Here is a 25,218-nt window from a genome sequence, read left to right as displayed (position 1 = left end):
CATTAAATTTTTAGTGCACAATATAAAAAAATTGTAAGGACCATATATTCATAATATTGAGACCCAATTAATAAAATACGTACAATATAAATTTTGATGTATAACACATAAATTTTGATATATAATAAAATTTTTTTTTAAAAATTACATGTTCAAAATATTGACTCATCCAACTAACAAAACACATTCACATAAAAATTATTTGCTATATACAAAAATTTCTTTATTATTTCAATAAGTTTTTATGCTCTCTAACAAAAATAATTTTTATGCCGAATAAGCGTAGAGAAGAAAAAATGCATCATATACACATGTATAAAATTTTTGTTGAGTTTGTGCCAACTTAATTGAAATTGATTATAAAAATGCTTATACATATAATATCACGCTAAAATTATGTTAGGTTAATACAAAAAAAATTAGTCATCAAATCAATTATTAATGTAAAATATTTGTTGAGTTACCGAAAATACATTAAAAATAAATTTAACAATACATATATTATTCATATCATCTATCTATTTATAATCTATTAAAAGAGAAATTAAAATAATTCTACAATTATTTTTGAACATTTGATTTATTTACTTTATTTTGTTACATAAGATTTTTTTTTTCTAAGTGGCCTAACCTTTTATATTTTTACATTTTACTTTAGAATTTTTATTATATTTTTATCTTCTCATAATCTTCTCTCTTTATATGTTAATAGAATTCTTTTAATATTATATTTTTTAATAACTATAATTGAGGTATTAAATTTTGTTTTATTTCTTTATATAAAGTCTATCACTTTTTATTTTTCGTTATTCTTATTATAAAATTGGCATTTAACCTTAATTTTTCTATTTTTTTACTTTTTACTTTTATATAAGTTACCTTATGTTTTCGTTGTTAATGTTGATTTTTTATGTGTATATAATATTTTTTATTCAGATTTTACTAGGTAGACAATCACTTTTGTGAATAAAGTGAATAATGAATTTTAAAAATTGGCCCAATAAAATAAAAATACACTACACTCCAAATTATCCAATAAAATAAAAACACACTAAATCCCAAATTATCCACCTAAATCTTAAGATTAAGATAATCACTCGTATACTTAGTGAATTGAATATCCGATATATTAATTGTTTACATTGTTTAATATTTTTATTGTCTACATATACTTTTTTTTTTTCATAATGACTATATGCTAAGGTGTAACAAATTCTTAAAAGAAATATATTGGTACATAATATTGACTGTTGAATAAAAAATTACAACATATTAGCCTAAACTGGGATGTCAGAAGAAACTTAATAAATTTTAAAAACGTGGAATGAGATTGAAAATTCTTGTCATGCAGAAAAGTTATACATTTCCAAGAGGGAGAAAAAAGATGATATGATATAGTTCAAAAGAAGATATTGAAGCTGTAGTAGTAGTTGGATATAGATAAAAATAATTTATGTTATTCATCTACTAATAAATATCAACAATGATAATAAGTATGACTCTATTAATTTCTTATACTAACTTCTACGGGTATGCTTCTTAGATCCTGTTTTTGTATGTATGTATGTTTTAGAGAAATGAAGAAAATAAACGCAGAAATCAAAGGTAGCCAGGCTGCCACCTTATCTGAATGGTTAATATCTATAAATGCAAACTGTACAAGTTGGTTTGGTAGCAGCCTATAATAAAAAGGGATAGTGACAAATAAAACACCAACAGCATCAAACTCACCTTAGTCTTATTGCTATTAAGTTTTCATTTCCCTCCAGCCTCAGTAGCATACAAAATTTATCTAAGAACTAATTAACACCTACAACTGCTAGGAAGGGACACAAAAAACTGAATAAAGACAATTTCAAGTGCAAGCAGAAAGTAATTTTCTGTATTTCGGCCAATCTTAAACTATTTTCAAAGTTACTTACCATTGTTTATCCCTTATACCTAATAGAATGTCATATGCAAATATAAAATTAATTTATTAATATAAATTATATATTTTATACATATACTATATTTAGTTTCGTATAATTTGGTTTATTAATAATTTTTTTAAAAATGAGTGGAAGCATATTGGTTGGTATAAGAGAAAAGTGTTGTAGTATGAGAAGGAAGCAGCATTGGAATTGGCGTTGTTAATTCTCTGACTCTCATTTCCATTTTCCGTTTTTAATTTCTTCCATCCTCAATCCTCATCATCATGGCCACCATTTTCTTATTCTTTCTCATCATCCTTATCACTCTTCATTCTTCTTCTTCCTCCTTCAATAACAACCACTACCCCAACCCTTCTTCTTCTTCTTCTTCTTCTTCTTCTCCAATATTAAGCAGCGCCACCGCACTTTCCCAGTACCACCAAGTGTTCTTCCTCAAGAACAACAAGAAAGATGATGATGATGGTGACATGATCAAGAAGAGGAGGAGGATCGTCAAGATGATGAAGAAGAAGAGGAACAAGAACAAGAACAAGAACAAGAACAAGAACTCATTAATTAGTAGTAGCAGCAGCAGCAGCAGAGCATTCTCTGTAATGCTACCAAAGGGATTCGTGCCGCCGTCGGGTTCTTCGCCGTGCCACAACGATCAGCCTAACTCCGCCTACTCCTCCTTCCACTGCCATCTCACCTCACAACGCCCTTGAAATTCAATGCAAACAAGGTTTAATTTTGATCTCACCTTTCTTTATAAATATCAATTTCTTTTCATATCCTATATATCTATCTACCTTTTTCATTATATATATATATATTTTCTGTAATAGGACCCAGGATGCACAACATCAAGATACTAACACCAACCATAACAATGCCCCCACTTTTCTTTTTCTTTTTAGCTAAGCTGCTTATTGTAGCACCAATTATTCATCAAATTAACTTTCTTGCTTTTTAATTTTCTGTTATAATACTTAACTTGCTTTGCTTGTAATATAACTGACCATATATCCTTAAAGTATCTATGTCATATAGAATTATAAATGCTCCAATTAATGGGAGAGTGTGTTACGTTGAGGTATCATGTGAGCTTGCATTATTTCATCTCTCTTCGTCGGGGAAACCAAAAATATATAATAATACAAAAACGATAAACCAATCGTGGCGTTTACTTTGTTTTGTTCTTGTTCATGCATGCATAACGCCATTGAAATGCACAACTACTATTTTTATTACACGTACACCTTGGTTTTCAACAAACTAAATTCATCATTAAACTAAAAAATAAAATAAAATAAAATAAAACGTTTTGTTTCCATATGAGCATGACTACTAGAATGCGTTTTTAGTTTGCTATATAGGGAGCCATGCATGCTATGTTCATTGCCCGATGCAAGAATGTTAATATAATAATATTATTCTTATTTGTGGAGCCACATCATGTCGTGATGAATAATGTTGAATTAACTTTCTTCTAATCAAGCATATTCTCAGTCAATTTAAAAAAAAAGGTTATTTACACATTTCAAATAACAAAACAAAAGGTTTATTTTAATTTTTTCACTCACAACTATTCACATAAAAATAATTAGAATTCTTATTTATTTTTTAATTAAATTACTTAATATAATACATTTTTATTTTGAATATTATTTCATATATAACCACTATTCAAATAAGCTTCTCTTCTTTCTTCAGTATAAACTTTCTTAGAGGTGAGGTGATGTGAGGGAAGAGTAAGGGGTACGTAAAATCGAGATTTTAAACTTTTCCTCATTTTAAGGGCTAAGCTGCTATACTTTAGGATCACGGAACCTTTCACTATTTAATTTAATTAAGAAGCAAAATCTTCTCATCATAAGTATTTTCCATTATTCTTTTCACACTATACGCCACCCAACATCATAATAATTAATCGCCAATAACTACAAAATGGCAGAAGGAAGGGAACATTCTATTCACATGTAACACCCTGTCAGCTTTTCTCTCTATATATTAATAAAATAATTGGTCTTCCCTTTTTCTTTTCTTCTTTTTCTTAATTTTCTTTACCATTGTCTAAAAAAAAAAAAAACACGCGCCTATTAAATTCCTATATCCGATAAGTGGAAACTTAGGTACAATATATATTTCACGTGACTGATTTAATTAAATTTTTATTTAATAGTTTTTTGATATCAATTTCACTTGAGTTTTTATTTAACAATAGTTATATTTATTTTATATCATAAAATAGTTAAATTGGACGATGATAATGTTTTAAAAGGTTTTCATGTTGCATTCCTTTAAAGTGAACATTGAAAAATAAACTAGTTTAATTCACATTTAATTATTATTGGACAATTAGATTTGATCTAATTTAATTCTATTCCACTCAATCAAATAATAGAAAAAAAAAAAGAATTAGGAATGAAATTGGTGTAGGATGTAAAAGTATATATGTACATAAAAATGTGGTATGTGTTTGTTTTAGAATGGGAAGAATATAATCAATGATTGGATTGATCCCACATGGTGAGAAGATACTTCTGGCACTTGCTGCAACAGGTGGCATTAACATACAAGAAACCAGGGTGTGCCCTTTTGGTCCTTGTTGAAGTGGACAAAAGGCTCTCATGGCGCTTATTCTTGAGGTTGTGTCTGAACTCAAGTGCCAGCTGCTCAAACACTTCCACCTCAAACATGTTGATGGTCACGTTGGGCTTCATCTTATCCCTCACAAATGCAAAAGCCAATTGATCTCTTGGGTTGAATGCCTCCAACTCATTGAACATTAGGCAAGAGAACAGGTTACTTCCCACTCCATGCCTCCGAAGGATCACAGCACTATCTGGCACATCTGTCCAAAACATAACACAATCTCATGCATCTTAATTAATTATTCTTTCTCTATTTACCTCTCATCTCTGCCCCCAAAGCAAAGAAGATGACCTTTGGGACCACATTTCACGGAGTAGCCGTGATTACTTTTTGGTGATCTACTTTTTTTCACTATTATTTAATGAAATTCATGGGAAGTACCTTCCCCTATTGAAGCCATTCCAATCCTAACGGCGGCATAACTTGTCACGTTCCTTAAAATAACAACTATTAAATTCAATGTAACTTGCAAAAGTCAAATGCTATAGTTTACGTAATGAAAAAGTCTAGAGTACCAGCACTTTTATTAAAATTTAGTCAGCACTTAACCATCAAAAGAAAAATGAGTAATTATACGTCATTAGATGTTATTTACACCATTAAAATTATTGATGATGGCTAATTGATGGCTATACATCACAAATTCTGCTGGCCCTAGCACTCTTTGTATGTAATTATAGATACATATTGGATTATACTTACCAAGCAAGTAACCATCATGGTAATTATTTTTTGAAATTTCAAAGTTACCTGAAGCATAAGGGAGCTTGGATGGGGACCATGGTTGGAGTCCATGTTCACAGTAGGTCTCCATTTGGTGCTTCAAGGCGTTAATATCCCACCATTTCTTCCATCGGGCAGTTGCCATTGCTTCTTCCATGGTGTGAAGAAAAAAAGGATGTTTTGATATAGCCATGTCCACATTCTGAGATATAACAAGCGAATGAATCAACAGCAAAGGATCAACCACAAGCTGCAACTTTGCATCCACCCAAATGCTGAATTTCGAATTTGGGAACAGCCTATGGACTAAGTATTTTGGTATGATCCCATTCATTGCTGGGCTCTCATACAACTCCTCCTTCGCAACCTTAACAATCCTCCACACACCTATCTTATGTTCTCTTGATTCCCTCCCTATCATTCCATGATCTTCAAGACCCTTCATTGTCACCTCATCTATGAACATGAAGAAACACACTTCTTCCACTGTTTTCCCACCAATTCCCTTCGGTTGCCGTATCTTGTCATGGTCATTGAAGATTGCTGAAACTACTACTACACCCTCACACTTCTCCATCGCAATTCGATCTAAATCAAGCCTCAAAGTGCATCATAATTCACATGATTTATGACCGGAATCATGAAATCTAAGCATACTATTATCAAACATCAAATCATGAAAATTCGGAACTCACCGGAATCACTGATTGGAAATTTCTTGAGAAATCCACAGGGTACTTGAGTGTTATCAATTTGATGATCGAAATAAGAGAACCTCGCCTTGGTGCTCAAGTTCCCACCAAAACTCTCTGCATTCCCCTGCATGTAGCGCAGAGCACTCGACTCTTCAGCTGATGAAGAGTCCTTGATCAAATTCTTGATCTCCTTCACAACATCCATGTAATCTGAATCCGATAACCACAATCCATTAGTGGAAATTCTTCAGCTTTATCACAACAACAACAAAAATTCAGCATTTTCTATATTGGGAGAGAATCACACAGAACAGAGGAATTGAAGCAGAGCACCTGAAAAGAAAATAGGAGAAGTGCATGTAGAACGTGTGGTTGAGACAGCATACTTGTGCTCTCCATAGGAGGAAGGGTAAGAGAAGAGAGGATCCTGAATTGGATCCAAAGGGGAAGATCTGAATAAGCATTTGGATTGAGAGAGAATGGTGTAGAGAGCGAGGAAAAGAGTTGTGAAGAGGTATAACAGAGAAAAACAGAGGAGCTTGGATTGGAAGATTAGAGGTTTGGTAGTGGTAATCAGCTTCCCCATAAACTCTGTTTTATTATTTTTCTGTTTAATGGCATTCTTAGTTTTGCTCTTCCTCAGAAAAAAGAGGGCATTGATGATGAGTGAACACCAATTTGTTCATATGTGTAATGTGTGCCTAGAAAAAGGACGGTTTTTGGGCCCTGCATAAAAGTGGGCGTACTCTCGCAAGTTAGTTCGAAAGCAACAAAACCTGAATCGGTCAAGATTAGATAAAGACAAATATATAATATTTAAAACAAGGTTTAGGTTAGGCGGCGCTATTAAGATCTTAATAAATTTAAGAACAAGTTGATTGCATGGTGTCATTATCAACGTTGATATTGCTTTATCGTATTTTGTTATTTGGTAGAATATGTATGTATTGTAAAGATGAGTTTTTTTCCTTAATCAATGGGCCATTAGCTATAGAATTCATGAATATTTTACTTTATTAAACAAATCAATGATGCCCTTTCATAGTTGTCGTTGATTCTTAATTATTGTTATTACAATAATACCTACCCTGAAAGTTGTTAATAATAATTGAACGCATGAAAATATATGTATGTAGTATTTTATTAAAATAAATAAATACAGCACTTTGATATTAATACAGATTGATTTAGAGTTTACATAATAAAGCATAGTAGGCGAAATGTTTGTAGTGCAGATTATTTGGGGTAATGGTGGGATTTGATTATGGCTTGGTGAAGTCGTTTGACTTTTTGTTGAAAGTCGTCGAAATCTTGAGAGGGTGAAGCCTCGAGAAAACGTGGGACATATAGTAGATCAAAATGCACATGAGGGTCAATTACTTGAACGTATTGGTCCCAAGAGGCTAGGGCGTCATCCCTTTTGCCCAGCATTTCCTGTATCATTGCCTGTGAAAACAGAGTGAGTCAGAAACAGCAGAGCATGATTATTGAGAGATGTACGTACGGTACGTACCTTGTATAGTGGGCGCCGTGCATCTTTAAGAAACTCATCTTCCAAGCACGTACATTTCAAGGCCTCTTCAAACTTCCCCTACCATCATGTATATATAAAATTTACAAGTGTATCTTAGATAATTAATGACTTTTTTGAATAACATGAATAATAGATTTTAAAATTGGCTCAATTCAACTAAAACACACTACATCCTAAATTATTCACTTAAATCTTAACATTAAGATAACCATCCGTACACTTAATAAAAGAATATCCAATATATCTATTATTCATATTATTTAATATTTTCATTTTCTATCCGTACTCTTCCAAAACTTAATTATTAATACTTTCTTTCATGAACCTTTCATTTTCTTGTTCCATTCAAATAAATACCTTGTAAATCAGCATTTCAACCAGTAGCATTTCGAACTCGTAAGCTTCGTGTGATTTATTTACATCATTCGCTCCTTTGATTGCTCTTGTAAGAATTTCCACTGCCGAATCTTCTCTGCCACTCATTTCCAGCTTCGCCACCGTTTTCTTCAAATTCAATATATACAGTTAGAAAAGAAATTAAGAAAGAAAGAAAGAAAGAGTTGATTGAAGAAGGTGTGAAACCTGAAGCATGACTAAATCGGGATGTTCTCGTTCAAGTAAAGTCTCTAGAAGCTTCTCAGCTTTGTCAAGTGTTTCTGGATTCGCTTTAGCCGCTTTGAAATCCTCCAATCTCTGCCGTGCTAGCGCTCCACTATGTACAATATCCGCAGCCAAGTAGCTCCTTACGTCATCATCGTTTGTGGGCCTCGGCCTGGGCCTGGGCCCGATGGGCCTTCTCTTTCTCTTTATGATATACCAAATCCATAGGGACACACACCCAAGGATCACATACACTGTAGCTGTCCTCCCATCTATCTCATACTTTGATGTCATGCAATTCCTCACACATTCGCTGAAACTTTGAGCAAACCAAAAATTAGAAAATTTTTCTATTACTTGCTTCATCATTACACTCCATAGTAATTCCATGTGAAATCAACTTTCATGTTTTCTCAGTGTGTGTCTGTGTGTATATATTATGCTTCTCAAATGCTATCAATTAAGCATATGATTCTAGTCTTGGAAGGCATGCAAAGAAATGTATATACCTTTTTCTCAGATATATTTTCCTTTCTCCAAGCAAAGATTTATATTCGAAATGAAAAGATCTCAACCTTTCTCATAGATGTGTTGTAATGTGGAAACCATTCTATCAGGAAATGTAAAGATTACTAAAATTAGCCTAAAACATTATCAGTTTCTCAAGATGAAGGCTGGCAAGATTTAATCTGTTAATTCGTGACAATGTTTTCTAAGACAATATAAGCATCTATCAGATCTCTATAGTCCGTCTTGTGTACTTTAATTTCGAAGTTTATTTTTATATTAAAGTTAACATAAATTCACCTATTTTATATCATACATATGCTTTTTAGAATTTATAATTTAAAAGAATTATTATTATTAATTGAAGTATTATGATGTGTATCACATTCTTATAAGATATGACATATTATAGCAAGAATTAAGTAATTAAGAATACCTCACAAAATTTTTTAAAAAAAAAGGATGATATAATGGTATACAGTTAAGAACTAGTTCTGCTCTCTCTATATATATGACAAAAGATTTTACTTGAAACATCAGTATTTACATCCCTGATTATCAATTTCAACTATATTGATTTCAGCTTCCTTTAACATAATTCCTCCGATAGTTTCAAGATTCATTTCTTGCATTTTTATTAGATCTGAGATTCTTCCAACAATAACGTAAAAGCCGGAAATTAGGAGTGAATTTATAGGATGCTATGTATAAATGCTGCTTAGCACATTTTTCACACATTTTTCCAATTTAACATCATCATAGACTTGGCAAGCAAAAAGCAATGTAGGCCATGCAGTTGCGTCGTCCTTAATAGGCAAGCTTTCGATTAATTTGTGCGCTTAATAAGCAATGAGAGATCCATAATGTTCAACTCGTGGTGAAAAGCCATATTTGCAAACCATGCTCTTAAAAATTTCCATCCCATCAATTACAAGCCCTCCATGGCTACAAGCACTGAGAACTGCCAAGAAAGTAACCTCATTTGGTCTAAACCCTTCACTCTCCATTCTGTTGAAAAGCTTAGCAGCATTAGTTGGCTGGCCATGAATTCCATGACCTGAAATCATGGTTGTCCCTGCTTTTATGTCTTTACCCTTCATCCTCTCAAAAATGTCCGTAACCTTGTCTAGAAAGTCACATTTGGCATATGCATTAACAAGTGCTGTTCCAAGAACTGCATCCAGCTCTAGTTTTTCCTCTTCTATAAAACTAGTAACGTATCGTACTACTTGCATAGATTTGAAAGCATGGCAACCCGAAAAGCAACCCGACTAAGGTAGATAAATTAGGTTTAAGACTTTCAAGTCTCATTTGCTGCAGCAATCTCACTGCTTCTCCAAGCATCCCATTTCTTGCATACTTACCAATCAAACAGTTCTACAAATATCACATTCTTTTGAGCAACACCATCAAAAACTCGATGCGCCAAATAGATACGACCCATTCTTGCATAGAGATCAATCAATACAGTAAGAACATTCAAATTAGAACTAAGTCCAAGTCGGATATAGTAACCATGGAGATACTTGCCTCTAAGAAAATCCCGCGTGTCAGCAGTTGCTGACAAAAGACTTAATGCAGTTGCAACTCTGTCTTGGACCTTGCAGCAACGCATCTTCCGAAACAAATGAAAGGTCAGCTTAGGTTGAGAAGCAAGAAGGTGGCAAGCCATCAAAGTGTTCCATGAGACCAAGTTATTTCATTGGGAAAATTCATCAAACAGATCGTGGGGTTGGAAGTTCTTTCTACCTCACTTCTCACTCATATCAGTTCCATTAATTATATAGCTGCTCTCCATTTGCAATTTCACTTTGTGGATTTCACAAGGTGTAATTTCAAAAATATATTACATGCACACTATAATTTACTTATTATTATGTATATGTTTTAATTTTAATATATATTTTATACCAATAATCAATTCATAATTTTTAATATATATGTAGCCTGAGTGAATTGATTTTAATATAAGCCTTCCACAACTATTATTATCCACTTGTTGACAAAGTTGGAAAGGTACTCCGCATAATTCATGTTTTTACATTATTGTAACAGTTGAATAATAGAAAACATATAATGGAATAATGACATACAGTTGAATATAATTGAGGTATGAATGGACAGTTAAGCTACTTTTTTGCAGATGAATCGGATACATGCAGCATAATAAGCTTAAGAATGATTATGATTTATGAAGTAGCACTTCACATGGTAGACTTATGTAACTTATATCTAATGGGACCCCAACTTGTTATGATACTATTAATCAAATCTTAGTAAAGCCCAAATTACTGTCTGCATTCTCACATCACTTGTCTCCAGGAAGCAGGTTCAAATACAATGACACATACATATTCTTGATTTTCTGAGGGGATCATGTGCACCACGTTAGCTGATGTCAATGACCTACATGCATAGACACCTATCCATCTCTCTCACCTTTTCCCTCAGCTTTCATTCTTCCGCTTTAGGACAGAAGAAAATAGAAGGACTCAAATATTGATATTAAAGTCTCCCTTTGAAAAAGAGATTTCTATGGTGGCCCTATGCTGATGTATATTTCGCCAAGGAATAAAGCATGACCGCCCCATTGTCCTCTTCTGGATAATTATAAATAACCCAACATAGCCTTATCTTTCTGTACTTTTTAATTACATTTTCATCATTAACTTTTTTACACTTTTGCATATTCAAGGTTTCCAAAGTGCCTAAAGGGAGAAGGAATAACAGTCCTACATCATCATCATTTTATTATATATGACCATCTTAAGAAATAAGAATGTACCTTAACCCAATTTCAAATGCATTCAGATTCATCAACTAACTTATTCGAATCAGGTGGAATATTGTGGGAAAGAAAGAAACCTCTTATTTTCCATATACAACATTTAATTTAAATATAAAATTTTGATCAAATGTTAGATTACCACATTTAACTATATTATTCGTATACTAAAATTAAGTCACTGGAATCAAAAACATATATTGGAATACAAAATATTAATGAATAAACAGTAATTGTTTTTAATAATTTATACATTAATCTTAGAAGATTTCAATTTTGTAGAAATTAACGAGTGATTTGCATAACACTAATGGATTCCACCTTACTTACAAGATAGGAAGCTTTTCATAACCACCAATAGGATGACGCATATAAGATAGAGTAGGCTAGCCTCAATAATACTCTTTCATGCATTATAATGCAGAGAAAGATAGCCTTTACTCTTTCTCCTCAAGCTGTCACACATTTTTTTCTTCTTTAGACCAATGAATTTAAAATCAGCAAGTTTTATCAACGTATGGAAGCCTAAGCTCTTTAAGAACAAAAAATTGGTTATATATTCCCACATCTTAGAACTATATATATGCAAAATTGTTATAGTTGTACCTGGCCTTGTAATGAATAAATAGAAATGAAGAATATGGCAAAGAAGTGAGATATAGAAACAAAAGCGAGAATAAACTTTACATATAATGAGGAACGTAGAAGCTAAGATATATTTGGTATTTGAAACTAGAAATGATTCTGTTTGCAACATCATCTTGCATCGAACTGAAAGAATGAGGTGGCGTTTTTGTCCCTTTATGTACCTAAAAATAAGCTAAATTTCACATCACATTGCGGCCACATGGTAATGTTGCTAGAATAATGTGACTAATGGTGGGGTTAAGTGGATGAAAGAAATTAAAGTATAGCCACTTGAATTAAGATGTTTGGTAGTACTATTAATCTTCATCATCAATTCTCCCCCATCGAAATTGAACTCCTTTCTTTTGCTGCCCAATCTTTTGGAAAGCGTGTGCTTTCTATTTTCCTTACACAAAATAGCTAGCTAGGTTGCCTTTAATAGATAGAGTTCATGAAGTAGTATTTCAGATTCTGGAAAGCTCCTTTTGTTTTGAGAGACAGGTCACCTTTTTAGCCACTTGAATTACCGCATGATGCACTGTAATTTTGTTCACACATAAAGAGCTGAAATTACCCAATACACAAACATCCAGCACATGAAGCTTTGATGGTATCCCGTGTGAACTACCTGTATGTATGTAGCACATCGAGTGAGATTTAGAAAGATGGATAGTTTTAATTAAAAGTATTTAATAAGTTACCGCATATACCTTAGTGTGAGTGGCATGTGAGGCAAGGGAAAAGGAGGCGGAGGAAGAAGACGAAGAAGATGGCGATGAAGATGAAGATGTGGTTGCAAGAGCAGAGAAGCCTACATTGTAAGTCATAGACTCATCAGGTTGAAAGAGACCATAGTTTCTTTCAGAGGTAGGTCCAGGCTTCAAATCTTCGTTGAACAATGCAAACAAGTAAACCTCCAACCTCATCCTGGGATTCAAAGGTGTGCCTTCATTGGCCATTTGCCTCCTCAACAAGTTTCGATTGTAAGTAGCAGCATTCTGCGGAGTTGCACCAGCTTCGTCTACGTCACCCTTGGAAGGCCAACCGGTTTCAGAGACTCTGACCTCGATCCCCTTGAAGCCCATCTTGGCAATGGCGAAGTAAACAGCGTCCACCATTGCATAGAGCATGTTGTCGTAGCGAAGCTTGGTGTTGGGATCAACCATTCCCGAGTTGGGATTGAAGAGAACGTAGTCGAGTGGAATCTGATCGGGCTCGTCTTTGTATGCAAAGTATGGGTATGCATTGATCCAAAAGGGGGTCTTGGTTGTTGAGAGGAAGTTCAAGAACTGGTACATGATGGTAGATATCTCGGCCTTGAAGGTGCCGGCAGAAGGAGGGTAAGACTCATCCAGAACCGCCAGAGAACTGGGCGTGGAGACTTGGATGTTGGAGTAGCCAGCTTTGGTGAGAGCGTTGTGGATGTTGATGACTGCAGGGACAAGGTGCTGGATGAGAGTAGTGTCGTCGTCGGTGAAGACTTCGTTTCCAACCTGAATTCCGGTGATCTTTGTTTCCGGTAGGTACGGCAGTATGCGGGTGCTGACCCACTGAGACGCCGCTTGTGGATCGTCCAGTTGGCTTAGGATCTCGTTCTCCACCGTCACGATTAAGTCCATGTTGGAGTTTGCAAAAGACCTCAAAATGTCAGGGTTGGTGTCGTAGATTCTTGTCTTTGTGATCCTTAGGGTGGTCAACAGTGTTAGCACTTTCTCTGGCTCTGGTAGATTGTTTGCTACTTGCCCGTAGTTGATTCCGAATGATTCAACTCCAATATCTGCATGCATGGAATGGAACAAAATAAAGCAGAGGAACAAACATAGTAAATTAAATAAAAGCAGGGTATAGTATGTACCTGATGATGAAGAGAGAAAACATGCAACAAGAATAATAATATAGGTGATGCCTATTGTTGTTGTTGCCATTATACTAGTTGAGGGAGGGATGAGAGGAGATTATATTGTAGAATTCAAAAATGGCAGATATATATGATTATTTTGGAATTCCTTTCTTTTCTTGTTTGAATATTTTTGGAGGAGGTCAAATAAGTGGATATATAGCTTGCCTTAGCAGTATTGCCTGCCTTAACCCTTCCACTTCTTTTTCAATTGCCTTCTCCCTTTAATTTCCTTATATATATACATGCATACACATATTCTTAATGAACAGTGTAATCTTTTGGACTAGGTTGTCTCTTTCCAACCATGCCAACTTTCCATTTTCATTATTTTGACCTCAATACCCCTCAACTCAACTCGCCAACTTTCTTCCATCAAAAGCAAACACAAATCCCCCACTAGTCGGTTAAATATTACAGGCAAGTCATCCATCGCAGTATCCCAATATTTGAGGTAAGGTCAAATATTACACCACCTTAATCATCACACATTCCTTATACTAATTTACTTTCTTATAATTATTACTATTAGTAAAGAAATTAGTTTTATGTATTTGTGTATGTGTATATATATTATTTTACACATTTTTAATATACATTTTATATTCAATTATATATTTTCAATACTAATAAATAATTAATGAACATAAGTACATAACACATCATATATAATCAGGAGTGGTCCTTTAATGTTAAGAGGCGTGGGAAGATACGGTGCTTTTATTTGTATGAAAAGGCAATAGGAGGTGCTGGCCACTGACCCTTTTTGACTTGGAGATGCTTTCTCATGACCATAATTTTGAGCAATTTTAGGCATCTGCACCCTTTTTCACAGCAGTACATGATCACATATATGGATTTTGAAACAAAAGCATGTATACATCATGCTTCTGACTTCAGATATCCATTTAATTAGCAAGGACTAAATTGTTTTTTAAGGTCTGCATGTGATGTAAAGTATGAATATATATACATGTTTTGTTATTTATTTTGATTAAAGTTATATGGTTCGTTAAGTTATCAAGAATTATGTCTTTGTGAACCTTTTGCTAGCGCTCTTAATTAATTTGGAATCCTTAACCTTAATAATAAGATCCCCAAAAATGAAGTCAATTCATCAGCGTACATGGCTAAAGTCTCATCAAGAAAATAAGGACTTCTGGTATTAACAAACATTTTTTTCTGTTTCCTGAAGTTGAAAAAATATATATTTATTTGTTTTTCTTCACTTTATATTTTCATTGTTTTTATTAAACTATATTGAAAAGTGAACAAAAATCATCTAAAATAAAAATTTGAGATCCATTACTTGATTTAATTTTTAAACTAGTCTCACACAAGTCTAAACTAATTAACAAAATAGTATAGTATTTTTTTAAGCACATTTACACAGTCAAACAACCCTAATCATATATAGATTATAGAGCTATTGTTTATCCGTTTATGCTAATTGTACATAAAAAATCAACTATCAAATTAATTATTTATATAAAATATATGATAATTGATTTTAATATTTGTATACCATTTTTGTTGTTACTAATAGATGTTGGAGAAATGAGCCTCACTTCAAGTTTTGATGATACAGATATCTTATAAATAATTTATTAGTAAAAAAATTCTGAAAATTAAACCTAGGTTGACAATACATATATAAGCAGAAGATTTATTAAGAGATGAGCCAATGTTATAATACAAATTATTGGCATACACTTTTCCGTGAGCATCTTTGATTATATTAAAATCAGGTGTAGATTCTGTATAATTCCTTAACGGGTGTGGAACAACAATTTAGTTAATAATTCTGATGAGCTGAGAATATAATCAAACTGTATTTAGCTTGTCTCTCTGTCTTATTGTAAGCAATTCTAACAAATTAAAAGACAACGTTTTACAGATATATAGTTTCGGACGATGTTACTAAAAGAAATATTAAAAAAGAGACTGATTTATAGAATCATGAACGAGATTAGCAATAATTGAAGTAAATATATATGGAGAATAATAGAATATTCATGCACCGTTTATTATTATTCATTGTACTTTATATCTAATCATTCATCAATCAAACAAGATGCTGAAAGATTGCAAGTTTCTGCATACATCCGTATTTGAGCTAGACGCCAGTTGGAAAGTTCAGTCATCATCACTAGCAAAATCTTCATTCATTTCTTTCAAAGCAAATGGACTTTAGTGAAATTAAAAAATAAAAAAAAAAGTGTGGTTTTAAACAAATTAGTTATGTTCATTTATTAATAATGGTTTTTTCATCATATAATTTTTCTTCTTTCTTTACACCATGTTCAACTCAAAACCTTAAGATAATAAGTTAATTGGTCTCTTATCTTATGAACTCTTCACTCTTCTTTTTTTTCTTTGATGTGGGACTAACTTCATACATTCCTCACACTTGCAACATTAACACCTCTCTAATCTCAAAGTAAGTAACAAGGTTATTTTTCTTTATTGGGTTACAGATCATGTATGATCTGATTAGCGCGCAGAACTCCTTTAATTTTAACTCTTTTATCGTAATGAATGTAAGTTAGCTTGAACCCATTTTTTAGACTTTAATTACAATGTTAGTTGTTGCTAGCTATGTCATTTGTAACCGTAATTTTGCATTGTTCAATTGGTTACCGATAAAGGAAGGAAACGAGTCACTACAGTTATTTTAGTATTTAGAATATGTACTTTAATTTTGGGAAGAAGACAAATTAAATGTGCTACATTTGCAATTGGTCATTTTAGAGGCGTTTTCAAAAATAATTACTTAAGTAATTTTGGAAAAAGAAAGACACAAAAAAAGATAGCCTTTTGCTTTGGTTAGCGAATTTGGCTAAAGCAGTCTTTGGCTAGAGGATAAGGAATTTTTATGTTGCACGATAAGACCATATTCCGATCAACAAAAGTACTTCAAATTTATTATCCTAGATTTAATTTGTTTTTTTTTATTCGTTCTCTGATTTTGGGATAAGTGTGAATGAAATTGGAGAGGAACATTTCAAGAGGTGCTTATTGGTTTAGCGGTTTAGGAAATAAACGAAAAATGATGTATCGGTAGTTGTATAATAAGTTACAAAGAAGTTTGAAGGATATGAAACGTCATAATATGTTAGATCTTAATGAAAAGGTAGTGGGATACTTATATTATTACTCTTCGCCTTGTGCTCTTCCACAAATAAAAGCTGTCTTATTAATTCCTTGGATGGATGAGACATTGTTCCTAAGATAAAGCTAATTATTCAATGGTTGTGGATATGGTTGACTTTTCAGTCAGCTTCCTATAGTTACACACAGTAAACCATTCATAGAGACGTAGCCATAACTTGCGTGACATGTTGGGAAATTATATTTCATTCATTCAATTTATTAATTGTATCACTATGCTACCTCTAGTAAGCTCATCCATGTCACATCATCATCACCTCATTCATCTCTGTGTTAATACTTAATACAAATTAAAATTGCAGTAGCTAGTAATAGACGACGATTAACATTTTATTTTATTTGTTATTATTAAGTTATTATTATAAATGGCATCGGCACATGCATGTGATCTAACTGCTAAAAGAGATCAAAAGAAGACAAAGCTAATAAGCTTACGTCTTTAAAGTTCCTTTGATGCAAAGTGCCTACATTGTATGCCATTATCCGTAACACCTTTTATTATATTAACAAAATGCTAAAGAGATACCTTAATGCATCACTCCATGAATACTTCTATATTGATGCGTAAGATTTTTCTGAATATAATATATGATATATATATACTATAATGGTTAAATGATATATAAAATGCATTCAAGATTCTTTTTAATTACGTTTATTCGTGGCTTTATGATAATCATTAATATTCCTATTAAAGTGTATGAGTCTGGTGATTTTCATTATTCAGGCATTATAGTTGTTAATATATGGGGTTAAATTTAGAACTCTATTTTGAATTTTGAATAGTCACCTTTTTGCAGGTACTTCATGTTTAAGTTTTGAACTATATGTTAAATTAAATAATATTGATTGTGTGTGCCAAAAATAAAAATAATATGGTTTGTGAAAAAGATGCGTAACTAATATCTCTGTTGCTAAGCCTCCTATTAGTAATTTATTATGATATGATATACCCAATATAATGTTTGATCCCTTGTGTAGGTCAAAAAGAAGAATATCTTTAAGCTTTGATATGAATATAATCCAGAACGTATGAGTAAAGAGTGAAGAGCATGATTTATAATTTGTTGAAAATTGGTGTAAAAGGAAAGATAGGTGGCAGGTATGGGAGTTTTATCTGCTGTGCAGACACCAAAAGGGAATTAGGACGCACATCACATGTTTATGTTTGCCCAAAGATGTGTATCACGAGTTGAAATCATTTTGGTCACTGAAATTTTTGACTGGCCTCAATTTTGCTTTCTAAATTTATAGTTGTCCAATTAACATCCTAAAATATTAAATCGTGCTTCACATTTGTTTTTGTAGTTATTGTTGTTAATGAAAATTTGATGTGATCCGTTAAGTTGACAGAATGTATATCCACGTGGTACCTTGCCAAAATAGATGTGTAATGAGTAAATGATGTGACAAAAATTGAAAGAACTCGATTTAATCCCCCCTAAATGATAAAACCCTAATTTGTAGCCCTCCTTTCCAAATACTTAGAGTCCAAAAAATAGCATTTATAGTGGCATATCCAAAAGCATTGCTCACCAATAACTAAACAGATATTCAGAAACTCATGAACAAAATACATCCAGAAATTCTTTAACAAGATAGCCAAGTATTTAGACACACATAACCATCTTCCAGTGACACAAGATAAACATAATTAAGAAAATAACTACCCTGACTATAATAGTCCATCACAACTAAACATCATTCATTTCTTCTTAGGAGGTTTGAATGATGGCTTCACTTCTGGTGTTGGGAAAAATTTCATAAATTCAGCCATCCTTAAAGATGTTCCAACACTTACTCCTTGCAATGGGTCAACACTTGATGATCCTGGAGCTGGAGATGCTTTACTCTTATGTTGTAATTTGTTGGGTCTTATTGCAGGAATTACCTATAGTTGCATGAGTAGAATACAAGTCCCCATCAATCAAAGTAACAATTAAATTAAACAGTAGTTTAAAATAAACATTAAAAACACAAATAATAAGACATATTGGATTCCTACTTGTTCCTAATCTCCATTATCTGACTGTAAAAAAGGTGTTTCTGATAGCACAATCTCTGAAGGAGCATTAGCTATTGTTGGGGCTGCAAAAATGGCAACATCAGTTGCTGGAACAGGGTCACTCTCTATTTCTCTATCTTGTGCAGACTGACCCTCTATGGCTTCATTTACATTAGAATCCTTGTCTTTCTCCTTAGCTATTACAGCTGCTACAGCAGCAAGGGCAGCTGTAATGTCATCAGCTTTTCTGTGGGAGCAGCTTCTTTTCGTGTGACCTTTTGTCCTACAGTAAGCACAAGAAAACTCCTTGAACTTTCTAGGTAGTTTTGTTGCATCTGTCTTATTTTTCTTACTTTCTCAAAGCTCATCATCTGCATCCTTTCGTCGTTTTTGCTTCAAAGAACCTGGCTTTCTCTGAATCTTGGGAGCCTGAGGCCTACTATACTGAGACTTCTTCCACATTATCTAAAACATTTTACAACTACAACCAAATAAGAAAAAAAATCTTATACCTGTGATCTGCCAGAATCTGTATGTGCATATCTACTTTTTCAAGTTAACAACTATGTTTGTTGGCCACCCATGAATCTCAAATCTATGATAGTCATCATCACCATACCACACCAAACGCCATTTTTGTGACTCCTTCCTTATCTTCTCTAGTCTGCTCCTCTGAATAGGAGGTAACCTGCCAATGTGGTGTTGTAACTTCACTTTGTTTTTTACAATTATTATCATCACGAACATGAGTACTTCCTCTAGTAGAGTGAGTTAGGCTTTGCCCTATACTCCTTTATCCTTGCATTGAAGACCTCGCACGCGTTATTACAAATGTTATTCAGCTTTGAATCATGGTTAAAGTATGCCTTCGTCCAACTTTTCTTCGGCCATTTGTTCAAGTAGGCCCAGGCATCCTCATTCTTTCTCTTTACCTTCTCCATCTTCTGCTCAAAGTCATGCCTAGTTGTCTCTCTTGCATATTCCCATAACATGGTTCTTAACTCTTGCTCTTTCCATTGCTTGTTAAAGTTCTTCCACAGGTGCCACACACAAAACCTATGGTGCACTCTAGGCATCAATTCACGGACTGCTGGAATTAATCCCTGCCATAATATGCAGCACAATTAGTAGTTACTGTTATCGAGCCCCAATTGAGCCCCCCAAATAAAAACTTATGACTCTATCTGATCCCTTAAATTTAAATTATGTCCCAACAGAGTCTCCCAAAGTTGTAGTCAAATTTTTTAAAGCTTAAATGTTTATGTCCGACATGAAGCACCAGTTGTTAGAGGCTACATCACCCAGATCATCCAACAGAAGCTCCAAAAATCATCGCCAATTTTTTTTTTGTTCTAGACCTCTACAATGGCCCAAGCGATGACACATATGTGGTTGTTAGCGTCTTGTCCAACTGCGGCTAGTATTTGTCCTCTAAAGTGTGTCTTCAAAAAGGCTCCATCTAGTCCAATTAGAGACCGACACCCAGCCTTGAATCCTTTCTTGCATCCATTGAGGCATATGTACATTTTTTCAAAAGTTGGTTCTCGTTTAGGTTGTGGCTTCACTCCTATTTTAATAGTTGATACAGGGTTACTTTTCAGTAATGTCTCTGCATAATCTATGAGAAGTGTGTATTGTGCTGCCGCATCCCCATATACAATGTTCCTTGCATCACTTAAGGCTCTAGTCAGAGAGGACTTATTCAAGTCAAGATCACACTTCCTTTTGAAGTAATCAGATGCTTCTCCATGCTTAAGGTTAGGATATTTTCTTATTTTCTTTATCATCTTTGAGGCTAGCCACTTCCTATTTGCTGTCTTATTTTTAGTCCTCCTTGCACATGTATGGTTGTTGTTGAATATTTTCAACTGCCAGTAAGTCTCTTCATGATCTATAGAGGCATATGCAACCCACTTACAAACCTCCTTCTTGTACTTGCAAACAGCTCTCACCCTATAACTCTCATTTCTTCTGAAATTGATTTGCCTCCCCTCTTGTATGGTGAACTCCCTCACTGCCTTAATAGAATCATGTTTGCTATTGAACTTCATCCCGACCTCCAACTTTAGCTCTCAAAATCTTGCTCCCTCCATGAACATTGGGAAAGCATCGTCATCATCCACATATGGATTCTTTGTCTGAATTAGGTGGGGTCTTTATTTTCTCAGATTTTCATGAATCATTTTCATCGAAATCATCGTGGTATGAATCAAAGGCGTCATATAGTGGCTGGACCTCACTAACTTTTCCTATCACTTGACCCAGATCAACTTCCTCATCAGAATTTTGAACTATCAGCTCATCTTCTTCACACAAGTCTTCGAGATATATCTTACTTTTTGCCTTATTCTTCTTCATTTTCAACACTCTGGTTCTTGCTGCAGCAATCTCAGAATTAGAATCATCATCACTTGAATTATCAAAAGCTTTGGGTCCAGGCCTATAGAGCTCATCTTCCGTACTCTCATACGAGTCACTACTGTCACTGCTTAATGTCAATGTAGAGACATCACCAACAGCCTTCTCCCCTTTGGGTGCAAATCTTGAAACTGATCGTGTCACTTGTTTTGGTGGTGGTATTGGTACCTTCTTGACAGCGCCTTTTTTTGGGGGTAGACTTTGAATTCTTTTTGACACTTGTTGTGGACTTCTTTGTAGTGGTGGGTGGAATAGACTTCTCATATTTATTTATTTTTTGTTTAGAAGATCATGGCTTGGGCTGGGCTAGAGGTGTGGAGGTGGTGGACTAGGGTGTAGGATCTAAGGTGGGATGGCCTGTAGGTGAAGAGTTGGGTCTCCTTGTAGTCTTTCACTTGGGCTAGACTGCAGGTTTAGAGGTGGGCTGAACTGGATGATTTGAGGTGGGTTGGATTTGAGGTTCAGAGTTGGGCTGAGTTGGAAGTGTAGAATCCAGCTGGTCTGGGGGTGCGGGTGCAGAGTTTGCTTCAGGAAATGTGATAGTATTTTGTTCAAGGGGTGTATTTAGAATACATGAAGATGGATTTGAGGTGGTGTCTGATACAAGGGTTTTTGGATTGTGGGGTCATAGGGACCAATTGTGGAACTTCATCACCTTCATGTTCAGAATTTCCATGCTCAATGTACACATGCACTGCACCTTCATTATTCTTTCGTGAAAGCACATCTCCAATAGCTCCTTGTCATGTGAGAGTGCTTTCAATCCAGTCTTCAAGGGCCTCCCAGGGGCTAGCCACCAGCACTCCTTCAAGTTGTCATATCCTAGAACCTTGTAGTAATTTTTTATTGAGAATACGTCCAATGTATCTTCCTCTAGTCTAAATAATTATTCAATTTGGTCTCTGACATACACCACTTCTCCATCTTCTTTTGTCTCAAAACTTCCTCCATGGTGGATGACAATTATTATATCATCATCGATCTACATTGCAAAATAATAAAAATCTCAACAATAATTTTAAAAAACAAAATGTACTGGCTTAATTGACTTCAAACTCCAAACGGGACAATAGTTCATCATTCATTTTTAAACAACAAATTTTTTAAACACAAGCAATAACACACACATAATAACATTTATCCAGAGACAGCAAAAGATAAAATTGACATTCTCTTCTTCAGCAAAGAAAAAAAAATCTAGCATCATTCACATGCAACAACTTCCAATGTCCTAAATATAACCAGCACCTTGCTTCAACAATAACAATGCAATACAAAAATTGAAACAAAAGCCAAGAACAGAGTATAAAAAATTTTGTGAAAAAAAAATAAAACTTCACTTACTAACCTGATCTTCGTCGTTTCTTTTCGTGGCAATGCTACTTGTTCAGCAACTTCACCCAGCAGTCCAATACACCATGAATATTACTCTGATTCTCCTTTCTCACAGTCAAGCATGCGAGAAGAACAAAAACGCGGAGAAGAAGAATAGAAGAAAAAGAGAAGGAAGAAGAAGGGTCAAGTTACGTCTGTGTCTTCATCTATATGTTGATCCAACTTTTTTGTCATGACCCGAACCAAGTCATGACTGGCGCTCAAGGGACAAGTCCCTCAGCAAGCCAAACGACCAAATTTTCAAAAAAAAAAATGGATAGCACCCCCTCTGTTCCTAAAAATTACCAACATAAATACTATCTTCCTGTATCAATAATAAATATCCATATCCAAAGATAACAACAACAACATATTCCAATCATAACCATAACCAAACATCTCCAAAATACGCATTATATATATTAAGTTGATAACGAGAGTATAAAGTCAAATACATAAGTCTTGCATAGCCAAATTATAATTTCTATCTGAACAGTTTGAGATTCAAAATAACATAACCCACACGAGAATCCTTTCTATGGCATATGCAGCATTGACATAATCTAGACTTTGAGCAAAGGTTCCATTACATAATTACTTAGTCCTTTGGAGTTCTCATTCCATAAGTCAAATCAAATCGAATATTACACACTTAGGGCGGCTCCACCTCTAAGGGTAGCCCTTTCCTCTAGTGTGCCCGTACGGTATAACAGATCCAACGTGTGGCCTACATGTTAGGCTAACAATGCCCCTGCTAGTTGAGGTCTGAGTCAGATACATCTAGGTTAACGTTATAACCGCCGTTAACTACGATTTTCTAGTCAGAGTCTCCCAAACCAATCCAAACCAAATCACTTATAAAATTCTCTAATGCTTATAACATACTACTAAATTCCATAGCAAATCAAATATATATAAGATTGCATACTAAAACTTAATTAAAATTTAATAAAGTCAAATAAGAAAACATGTATGCTTTACAAAATATATAAATATTGTCTCGTGTGTATTTTTATAAAATTATAAGTTTCACAAATCAATATTTATTTCAAAAATTCAAAAATCACAATAATAAAATATTTTCAAACTCCAAAAATAATGAATCAACATAAATATTGACAATAATATATTTAAAAATAATTATAGACATAATATCCACTCACAACTTGATTTCAAAGAATCAAAAGCAACTCTAAGCGCGTCAACGAACTATCAAATGATGTCCAATAACTCTACAATTCTAAGAATATGACAATAATGATATTTGTGAGCTACTACTAATATTATCAATTAATATAATCTTATTCATTTCGGATTTTGCTATACTCACAAGTATAGAGATGACAAAAATTTGATATAACTAATTATTGAATCAAAGAGTTATCTTGAAGCCTCAATAATAACCGGAACTCAAATGTTGAATACTTTTCTCACTCATTAAGTTAAAACTCCATGATTTGGGGTTGTAATAAATGAAATTTAGATGGATAAAGTTAGAGTAGAAAAGAAGAAGGAAGTGTGATGAAGAAAAGTGAGTTTGATGATAGTGTATGATTGAAATAAGAAAATATAAGAAGATGGAAGAGATTAGGAAGATAAGAGGGATGAGGAAGGAGAGAGATGAGATTGAGAAAAGAAGGGAAAGGGTTTGGGGAGCCTTCCTCAAGGGAATAAGAGGAATTAATGGGGTCACGTGCTTTTTTCGTGTTCCTCCCTTTTTTTTTTCCCCTTTTTTCGGTTATAACATTTTTTAACCCAACAAATCCCTTAAACGACGTCGCATTGAGTGAAAATTGGGAGGAAACATAAAACGACGTCTTTTTAAGGTTTCTTACATATTAACTTAACGTGCCATGTCAGATCTCTGTTAACAGAGATAGTTATAGGGACAAATGTGGGATATGATTCAATATTTTAGGAGGCGAAATTGAAGTCAGTCAAAAATTTTAGGGGCCAAAATGGGTTTTAACTAGTCTATCACAAACCAATCTTCAATTCAACACATATCACATCTTATACTTGCTCTAATCTAAATTAAAAAAAAAAGACTTTACAAATAAAATATTGTGTGTATATATATATATATATATATATTTTTTTGTATATTGTGTGTATATATTTTATTGGAAATACTAGAGCCGTAAAGTGTATGGACTTGATGGGAGAGAATAGAATAGACAGTGGGCTTCTGGGCTCCGTGAAACAGCAGAATGGCAGCCCACTTATGCTGTCTCGCACCAATTTCGTCTCTGATAATTGTAAGTTGTAACAGAATATAAGGTCTTCATGGTGGGGGTTATCTCCAGTCTCCATC

General features: G+C 33.8%; 4 protein-coding genes across 6 annotated transcripts; all 4 read right to left on the bottom strand.

Moving 5' to 3' along the window:
- Positions 1 to 4,349: 4,349 nt before the first annotated feature.
- LOC107468186 (probable hexosyltransferase MUCI70) lies at positions 4,350 to 6,748 on the bottom strand. 3 transcript variants are annotated; one of them, XM_052255054.1, is made up of 5 exons: positions 6,320 to 6,748; positions 5,987 to 6,196; positions 5,319 to 5,879; positions 4,950 to 5,015; positions 4,350 to 4,767 (listed from the first exon to the last, which is right to left on the bottom strand). In XM_052255054.1, exons 1-5 carry the CDS (start codon positions 6,570 to 6,572, stop codon positions 4,418 to 4,420), a joined length of 1,440 nt encoding a protein of 479 aa, XP_052111014.1. In that variant the 5' UTR covers positions 6,573 to 6,748; the 3' UTR covers positions 4,350 to 4,417. The 3 variants fall into 3 exon arrangements, with proteins under 3 accessions (XP_052111014.1, XP_052111015.1, XP_015942927.1); XM_052255055.1 differs by having other exon boundaries at positions 5,987 to 6,237; positions 6,320 to 6,456; XM_016087441.3 differs by lacking the exon at positions 4,950 to 5,015 and having other exon boundaries at positions 6,320 to 6,739.
- Positions 6,749 to 7,094: 346 nt separating this feature from the next.
- LOC107468187 (uncharacterized) lies at positions 7,095 to 8,519 on the bottom strand. The gene is made up of 4 exons (XM_016087442.3): positions 8,103 to 8,519; positions 7,878 to 8,024; positions 7,500 to 7,577; positions 7,095 to 7,432 (listed from the first exon to the last, which is right to left on the bottom strand). Exons 1-4 carry the CDS (start codon positions 8,508 to 8,510, stop codon positions 7,223 to 7,225), a joined length of 843 nt encoding a protein of 280 aa, XP_015942928.1. The 5' UTR covers positions 8,511 to 8,519; the 3' UTR covers positions 7,095 to 7,222.
- A 947-nt stretch (positions 8,520 to 9,466) lies between these two features.
- LOC107468051 (pentatricopeptide repeat-containing protein At1g26900, mitochondrial-like) lies at positions 9,467 to 10,242 on the bottom strand. Its single transcript, XM_021133283.1, has 2 exons — positions 9,992 to 10,242; positions 9,467 to 9,836 (listed from the first exon to the last, which is right to left on the bottom strand). The coding sequence occupies exons 1-2, from the start codon at positions 10,240 to 10,242 to the stop codon at positions 9,467 to 9,469; spliced, it is 621 nt and encodes a 206-aa protein (XP_020988942.1).
- A 1,802-nt stretch (positions 10,243 to 12,044) lies between these two features.
- LOC107468199 (glucan endo-1,3-beta-glucosidase 14) lies at positions 12,045 to 14,283 on the bottom strand. The gene is made up of 3 exons (XM_016087457.3): positions 13,895 to 14,283; positions 12,750 to 13,816; positions 12,045 to 12,667 (listed from the first exon to the last, which is right to left on the bottom strand). The coding sequence occupies exons 1-3, from the start codon at positions 13,962 to 13,964 to the stop codon at positions 12,590 to 12,592; spliced, it is 1,215 nt and encodes a 404-aa protein (XP_015942943.1). The 5' UTR covers positions 13,965 to 14,283; the 3' UTR covers positions 12,045 to 12,589.
- Between the last annotated feature and the right edge of the window lie 10,935 nt (positions 14,284 to 25,218).

Source organism: Arachis duranensis, chromosome 10 (assembly GCF_000817695.3).
Source record: "Arachis duranensis cultivar V14167 chromosome 10, aradu.V14167.gnm2.J7QH, whole genome shotgun sequence".
Classification (NCBI taxonomy): domain Eukaryota; kingdom Viridiplantae; phylum Streptophyta; class Magnoliopsida; order Fabales; family Fabaceae; genus Arachis; species Arachis duranensis.
This window is presented reverse-complemented; position numbering and strand designations above follow the sequence as displayed.

What these genes read in the sequence shown, in the direction of transcription:
- LOC107468187 (XM_016087442.3), bottom strand. Translation starts at nt 8,510, where the DNA reads ATGGAATTACTATGGAGTGTAATGATGAAGCAAGTAATAGAAAAATTT. An exon ending in CCGATTTAGTCATGCTTCAG is followed by an intron (nt 8,025 to 8,102) that starts GTTTCACACCTT and finishes TTGAATTTGAAG; the next exon opens with AAAACGGTGGCGAAGCTGGA. An exon ending in TTGAAATGCTGATTTACAAG is followed by an intron (nt 7,578 to 7,877) that starts GTATTTATTTGA and finishes ACATGATGGTAG; the next exon opens with GGGAAGTTTGAAGAGGCCTT.
- LOC107468051 (XM_021133283.1), bottom strand. Translation starts at nt 10,242, where the DNA reads ATGCGTTGCTGCAAGGTCCAAGACAGAGTTGCAACTGCATTAAGTCTT. An exon ending in TTTGTAGAACTGTTTGATTG is followed by an intron (nt 9,837 to 9,991) that starts GTAAGTATGCAA and finishes ATACGTTACTAG; the next exon opens with TTTTATAGAAGAGGAAAAAC.
- LOC107468199 (XM_016087457.3), bottom strand. Translation starts at nt 13,964, where the DNA reads ATGGCAACAACAACAATAGGCATCACCTATATTATTATTCTTGTTGCA. An exon ending in TTTTCTCTCTTCATCATCAG is followed by an intron (nt 13,817 to 13,894) that starts GTACATACTATA and finishes CCATGCATGCAG; the next exon opens with ATATTGGAGTTGAATCATTC. An exon ending in CACATGCCACTCACACTAAG is followed by an intron (nt 12,668 to 12,749) that starts GTATATGCGGTA and finishes ACATACATACAG; the next exon opens with GTAGTTCACACGGGATACCA.
- LOC107468186 (XM_052255054.1), bottom strand. Translation starts at nt 6,572, where the DNA reads ATGGGGAAGCTGATTACCACTACCAAACCTCTAATCTTCCAATCCAAG. An exon ending in TTCTCCTATTTTCTTTTCAG is followed by an intron (nt 6,197 to 6,319) that starts GTGCTCTGCTTC and finishes TATCGGATTCAG; the next exon opens with ATTACATGGATGTTGTGAAG. An exon ending in AATGGCTTCAATAGGGGAAG is followed by an intron (nt 4,768 to 4,949) that starts GTACTTCCCATG and finishes TGTTTTGGACAG; the next exon opens with ATGTGCCAGATAGTGCTGTG.